The sequence below is a fragment of the Trachymyrmex cornetzi genome, unplaced genomic scaffold, assembly GCF_001594075.2.
Source record: "Trachymyrmex cornetzi isolate Tcor2-1 unplaced genomic scaffold, Tcor1.1 scaffold73, whole genome shotgun sequence".
NCBI lineage: Eukaryota > Metazoa > Arthropoda > Insecta > Hymenoptera > Formicidae > Trachymyrmex > Trachymyrmex cornetzi.
The window spans coordinates 261,482-269,387 of record NW_017300059.1 but is presented as its reverse complement, the minus strand read 5'-3'; the positions used below and the strand labels follow the sequence as shown (position 1 = coordinate 269,387).

General features: G+C 35.8%; 1 protein-coding gene across 1 annotated transcript in view; it reads right to left on the bottom strand.

Annotated features, from left to right (window-relative positions):
- ss (aryl hydrocarbon receptor spineless) overlaps positions 1–7,906 on the bottom strand; it is a 204,610-nt gene that overhangs the window by 127,640 nt on the left and 69,064 nt on the right. The window contains exon 2 of the mRNA XM_018518023.1: positions 4,176–4,366. Coding sequence (XP_018373525.1) covers positions 4,176–4,366 — 191 coding nt within the window. The remainder of the gene's footprint in view (positions 1–4,175; positions 4,367–7,906) is intronic.

Below are 7,906 nucleotides of genomic sequence, written 5' to 3'. Positions count from 1 at the left end.
TTGATTAAGGTATTTCCCTTCGAAACAAATCAATTTTGGAGACGAAAAACGGCAGGAATTAAGTTTAACATCTAATATATTATTTCTCTCAATTATACATCTTGTCCACCACGATTGTCAAGTAATTATTTCGCTTGAAATTGAAGAAATTTGTCGAAGAGAAAAAGTGAGATCAAAATTAACAGCAAACTTCTCGTACAAAAAAGACTTCCTCCGCGAGATTGCATTCTGACGCAGGAACGCGTGCAGGATCGCGGCGGAAGCGCGGCTCGAAACCGAGGATGCAGCACGGAGCAACGAGAATCGAGGACGACGCGCGCAGGAGAGACCTACCAATAATAAGACTAAGTGGCGTAGGTTAATTGCCGAGATTCTCGTTCGAGCGGGGATCTGCGACCGGTAGCGAGAGCACAACGGCGTAGAGTGTGAGGGAAGGTGAGCTCGAACGTGTGAGAAAGGCGAGGGAGACGCACAACCTCCGGGGTAGATCTGCTATCTGGAGCCCCAGAAGGTACCCGAGTGCCAGGGACTATCGCACACCGCCTCTTCAACGCCCGGCGAATTCACCTCCAGGGCCCGGACTTCGCCACCTTATTCTTCTTCTTCCATTTCTTTCACTTCTCCCTCCTTCTCGTCTCCTTCTTCTTCCTTCGTTTCCTTCTACCTCGAGGCGAGGGAGGCACGCACCACGTGCCTACTTGAAAAATCAGCGCGGTTACCGAAGGCCCTAATTAATTTACATAGCGTTCATGGAGAGCAAAAGGGGGGAAGGGGGGAATTCCTCACGGGTTACTACCCGTGTTACTCGGATTAATGTTGCCGATCGAATACGGAGCTGTTAATCTTGTTAACAGCTGCAACGCTCGCCGAGGCGCGAACAGAACTTTTTAATCGAGAAGCTCGATTCTGTGGAACGGAAGTCGGTTGATGTTGATAACTTTTTGGAGATTGGACTCCGCAATCACAGTAATGCATAAGAAAGTGTAGAAAACCGGAAACGACAATGCGATTTTATTAATGCTTTTACGTAGTTTTAATCAATGTTACGATAATTGTATGTCTAAAATATTAGTAATATTTAAAAATAATAGGGTAAGGGGTGGTACAATTCTGAATGAAATAAAATTTGAATCCAATTTTGGAGAAATTCAACTGTAATTTCATCGTGTGGAAAGTACTAAACAGGAAAAACTAAAACTTGCACTTTGGACTTCAAAAATTGGATTAAAATCTTATATCAGAATTGTACCACGTTTGAAATTGTATCACTTTGCCCTATACTTAGAAACAAAAGATACACGAAGATAAATGATCATAATTAAAACTACAAGCAACCTAAAACTTATTACTTCTACCTGATTACCTTTAACTTAATTTCTATTTAATCTTCGATTATAGCAACGAATCATTTGAACCCAAAGCAAACATTTTTAGACAGTTATACAATATGTATGATTGATACTATGAGATTCTAAGGCTTAGTTTTATAACTCACGGTTAACGTTTAAACGAGACTCAACTTATTTCTTATCTCTTTCCAATTCTAGCATTAGAAAGAGATAAGGAATAAGTTAAACCTCGGTTAAGAGTTAACCATGAGTTGTGAAATTGGGACCTTGTAGGTAAAAAACTTTGAACCTTCAATCGCCAAGTTGAATATTTGCTTACATTACGTGCTTCAAACAGAACACTTTAAAACTTAAGTGTAGTTGGAGATTAATTGTCATCAAATCACAATAATGATAACTCTATTTCTGTTCGCACAAAAGAAGATAAAATCCGAAACTATTATGTGCATGCATATCCCTCTCCATAATTTAAAATTCCGCGAAAGTGGCGTGGCACGGAAATAAAGAAGAAGAGACAGGGACTTATATACGGACGCGGTAACTCCCAGGTATCGGAACAGATCGGAGACGACACTCTGTTGGGAATCCTCGGCAGAGATCCAAGTCTTGACAATGAATACCTATTAAAATGGTGTGAACAATGCGCTATGGGTTAGGTCGCTGCGTCTTTCGCGCGTGCGAGTTCCGTCCTGCGGTATCGCAGCAGCGACCAGGATAGCGACGCAACAAGAGCTCTAAGTGGAAGTCCCAGGCCGCAACCTCGCGCGCGGGCCTCGGTGATATACTGCGAGATCCGCGATATCGCGCGGAGGTAGCCAGCAGCAAGCAACGCACGTACACGACATCACGGACGAACCAGCATCACGGAGGAGGCCGTCCTCCTCTGCGCGTTCAATCCGGATTCGTGCTCGTGCATTACCTTGCATACGCTATTGCGCCCCGGTATATCTGCCATCTCGCTTCCTCATGTCCTCTCGAAACAAGGATCGGCCCGCTCTCGACTCTTCGCGCGTTCGACCATCGACCGAGCCGTATGATGCCCACCTCTTCCGCTAATGGACTCTTTCCCACCCGCTCCTTCACCGTTTGCCACTCTCTTTCGAAGGAAATATAGTCGCGTAGTTCTGTGCGGTGTGACAGTCACATGTCTAGTTAATTGCTCCTATTTACATAATTAAGAGTTCTAGCATTTTGAAGAGTTGCAGAATTTTTAGATATATATTAAAAAAAATTTTGTGATTTTTAAGCAGGAATTAGCACTTTTTTAAATATTATTAAAATGTTTAATTTCCAAAAAATTTTTAACATTCACGTGGAAGTCAAACAGTCGCATTTAAAAGAATGATCATTAAAACTAGTTGGAATGATTAGAAAAGTTTGAAGATAATTTAAAATGAACGGTCAAAAAACAAAGAATCTCGAAGCAATATAAATCCATGATTTGTTTAGTGCAGATATAAGTTTCTATTTAAACGAATTTTATAAAAAAAAATCATTCTTTAAATTAGCGACTATATTTGTAATTACTGACTATAGCGTTACAATCATTAAGAGTTACAGAATAGACTCCTTAATTATGAAGTTAACAGTTGCTTTGAACTAATTGTTATCAAGAGACGTGCTCTTGAAGCGAAGACGTTATAATCTAGTCTCATTGTATTAGGAATTTTTTAGAATAATCTTTTTCGATCAGCCGGCAGAGATACGTTTCAAATTCTGATGCGATTTCTTAAAGAAAATGAGAAGTGAATGCGACGACAATCTTATTTTTTTGCCTATCCCGGTAATCCTCGGCATAAAATCAATGAGCTCGATTTCGCGTTGGCGCGGGAGTCACTTTGCTCGTCGCGAGATTGGAAACAAGGGACGAAAGTACGGCGGATAATGGTAGAGGAAGAGGACGAGAGCGTCTACCCATTATTCCGCGGCGATTCTTCGATTGGCCCTACCTGATTGCGATTGCAGATGAGATTGCACACCCGTGGTGCAGGAAGGCGTTCTCTCGCTCAAGTTGCATAATTTCTGCATAGCAGCCGAACGTATTACTCACGGGAGCAAATCAGTTCTTTTTTTTTCTTTAAAAATCTCTTTGTTCTAAAAAAATTCTTCTTTAAACGTAAACAAGAATTAATTATCATTAATTTTATGATTAAATAAATTATTTTAATATATAATTAATAGTATTAATATTTCAACTTTAATTAATCCTTAAATACTGTGTTAATTTATATTTTACTGTAAATTCTTATTTTGTGTGTATCCGAATAAAGATTTAATTTCAATAGTCTATCTCTGTGTAAAACATGATTTTGATATTAAACCATCAGTCAATGGATTGTGAAAGAATGATGAGCAAGTTTATGAACCGCGCATTGTTTCCGGATCATATTGTTTAGAAAATGTAACGAGTATCTCGCGTGCCAACGAAAGATTGTGGATACTTGTATTATAATGGAGCTCACAGTTACAACTCAAGATATTTGTTGTCCGAATTCTACGTTCAGCTATCATTACGCACAGGCAGCAATAATAAATTAATATTAAATTGAATTAATAATTAATTAAGCCACTAGTAATATCAGCTTTAAATAGACTTAATCTGATTATTACAGCGTGATTAATAAGTAACCAATATGCGTGTTATATTTCTTGAATCAAATCGTCAAATAAATAACATAATTTAAGTTGAATTAGATTCTTGAATGTATGTAGTAAATTTTAAAATTATGAAATATATGCGTTCAATATTTACTTGGATGAAACTTATAAAATATAATATACAGTATAAATTGCAGTAATATGCGAAATGTAATTCTGAGTACTTACCTTGAAAGTAGCTCTTGGTGCGGAGGTAGCTTACGCTGAGTCTGAGGATGCTCAGTCGATCCAGCTTGCTGAGGATATTTTGCTCAAAGGGAAGTAACGATGCCAGCGTATCCAGCTCGGCGTTTAATCGTTCTCGATGCCGCTTGCTGGGATTCGACTTTGTCACCCCGTCCTTCTGTGGTGGTTTTAAGCTGCAATGAGACAAATATATTCTTATGTACAATAATACATGTCATAAATTTTAATAAATTAGAGAGAGAAAAAGAAGTTATTGTAAAAATAGATTCTATAACGAATGTTACGTTAAAAATAGAAAGTTTAAGAGACTAAATAAATAACAATACATTTTTTATTTAAAATTTAGTAAAAAATTTGTTTAAAATATTGGAATTTTTTAATATATATTCCATATAACACTTCAATGATTATTAAAAATATATTAAACATTAAAACCTTTTCGTGTTTTGGAGTAAAAGAATTTAGAACTATAGAATAAAAACCCAACAACTTAAAAAATCAAGTAAAAAAGATTGACATTTGAATTTTCCAAAGTATAAACATTCACAAAAAACGCTCTTCAAGGAAGGTTGCAAATAAAAATGCAATGGAGCGTCGCTCCAAGTATCCAGCAGACTCATTGCAGTTTGCTAAAAATAAAGCTGTTGCAATGCGCAGTAATCAACGATATTGCTGGTCCGTGGCGATGAGGGTTCGATAACCAGTGGGCTTTTGTTTCGAGTTCCATGTTGACTAGGGGATTAATTTTAATAATCAATTCGCGGCGGCACGCCGACCGTTATGTATACGTGAATTTACATTTTACTCTTCATTACTGAAATCAGCGTGCGCTTCTCGAATCGTTAACAGCAAACGGGCTGTGTCCCGTAGGATTTTGATAATTAAAAGATGCCGGTGTGCCAACCGGACTGATTGACACCCTGCAGACACGTATGGGCCTCGACTCCGACAGTCCAGTGTCCTTAGACAAGGATATGTATGCTCGTAATCTGAAATATTTACGTCGGCGAGCGAGCCGCTCGATTCGGAGTAAAATGTGTGAATTATTTAGTAGTTATGTGGTGACTGACAAATATAGCTATTATATGATGACCTGATTAGCCAACATTGACGTAAACATTTTATAGAAATAAGTGAATTCGTCTAATGTCGTGCTCGAGAAACAAAACTTCTTTAAATTTCTAAATTTATTTTAAAAAACCATAAAAATATTATTTCCTTTTTTGTTTGTAACATAAAATTATGTATAATAAATTTATACAACGCAAGAACGTGAAAAGTTTATCGTATAAGCAAAAAAAATTATACCTATGTAATTTAATTATTAGATTATCTTTTATAAGAAACATCGTTAATTAGTAAAATAATTTTTTTAGAATTATTAAAATAAAGGTGTTAAAAAAAACTGTATTTTTTCAAATTTTTCAACACTTATAATATACACAAATGGGAAAATGAAAAGCGACGCCGCGCCGTGATGCTTGTAAAATTAACACGTAAACTTCATTTTTAAGCAACCTGCTGTCTGCTTAATTAAAACGCTCACTATGGAAATGGAAACCATTGACGCGTATCATAATAGTTAATATGACACGCAATGCTATCACAATGGAATGCTTACAAAATTAACATTGCAATTTAAAGAACATGTAGAGTACCCAATGCTTCGATGTAATAATAATGAGCAACTTTAATACGCAGAAAAAATATTGTATATTAAAACGCAAATCTTTTTCTCTGTATAAATTAAAGATATAATATTATTAAAAGTTATAATCATAATTAAAAGTCACAATGAATGTAAGTCGCGACTCCACGAAGATTCTTTTTAAAATACAAACACATTATCACCAAGCTTATTTTCACGCTTATGAAAATGTAGAATATTTTGCAATTCTAAATTTCTTTGCTCCAAAACAAATATTTCGGTTTTCGTGTTCTGACACGAATATTTTTTTCTCTTTCTAGTCATACAACCCAATACATTCATCGACTCTCGCTGCGCTTAACGCATCGTAAGTCACGTCGTTAATGACTTTCGCAGATATCCCGGCGACGCCATTGACTACCCGCAGAATATGTAAAATCAAATTTTACGCATCTGTGGCCCCAGATTATTTGTTTAATTGAAGCACTCGCCAAAAGGAAAGCAACGACTACGCCGTGAGGCGAGTACTCTCGGGCCCGTCAAAGACACCGCATTGCCGCGCGATGACCATTCTCGCCCAAGCCTATACTTAGGAATAATTATTATTCTTACGCGGTATATACATATATTTAACGGCCTTTGCGCGGTCTTTACTTGCGCTGCCCCCAAGGAGCTCGCCAAGGCTGTGCAAGAAAACGAGATGAACATGTTGGAATAGTTCGCGAGCAGGACCAGTTCTTATCGCTGGTTATTAAGAAAACAGTGTTAATGAGATGTCACTGTGAACTTTGCCGCTCCTCGTTCCCCTGCTTTTGCAACTATGTATCTTATGCTACGCTACGTTCTGTTCGCAAGAAGATCGATATATAAATAAACATTCGTTATAAAATAATTGTACCAGAAATGACTTTCGATGAGTATTCGGTGAAAATTATTATCTTCACTCCCCCCTCCCCCCCCACTCTCCTTCTGGTTGATATTTTATTTATTTAAAAAAAATTCGAACTATGAATCTTTATATCTAGAAATTTATTTCTATAATAGGAAGCTTTATATCTATTAGACATTAGATTTAATGTACATGATTCTCTTGCAAGAAATAATTTAAATATGACACAATTTTTTTTATATCGTATTATTTTTGTTCTTATAACATTGTTTTTATACATTTATTACACTGAAAGAAAAGATTGGTTGCTGCAACAATTTATATATAGTAAAATTTATAGACAGTAAAATATAGCATAGCATTTTTATATGCAGCAACCAGCTTTTGATTCTAGCAGCAAATTTTTAATTGTGTTAGCCTATCCGCAATGTCAGTATATGATTTTGATAGGCTAAAGCAATTAAAAATTTGCTGCTACAACCAAAAACTGGTTGCTGCAGCCATATAAAAATGCTATGCCATATTTTACTATCTAAATTGTTGCAGCAACCAATCTTTTTTTTCAATGTACTGTTAAATCTTAAATAGATAGAATCTTTAAAAAGTATAATTTTGATAATATCGCTATAAATTTCATTTTTAAAAAAAATACACGAAGGTATTCAAAAATAACAAGATGTTGATACTCAAATCGACAATTTAACCACGTGTAAGCAGTAGATAATATCATCAAAGTATACGATGCTAAATTGCCTGTAATCATTCAGTAGAAAAATTATCTTATAGCTTAACAAGTCGGGAAAATACCTGGAATTTTATTTTCATCCCAAGAGACATACTTTTAGTATCAAGATGAACTCATCGGAAATAAATTTATTAAAAATTCTTAATTATAGCTTAAAAGTAGCTATAATTTCATCGTAATATTTATAATCAAATAAATATTATCGATATTTATCATATTATAGCTGGAATAGATTTAAAATATATTCCTATTATATTTTTGTTAAAAAATTGTAAATTGTAATGTTTTATAATTTCGTAATTATTAATACCCCATTATTCTTCTCATTTTATCCTCTAATATCTATACTTTATAGAAAGGGAGTTCCGAAGTAAAATCGTTTTTAGTAGCATATGGGTCCGGTGGACCCAATAGGGGGGGGGGGGGGGGGG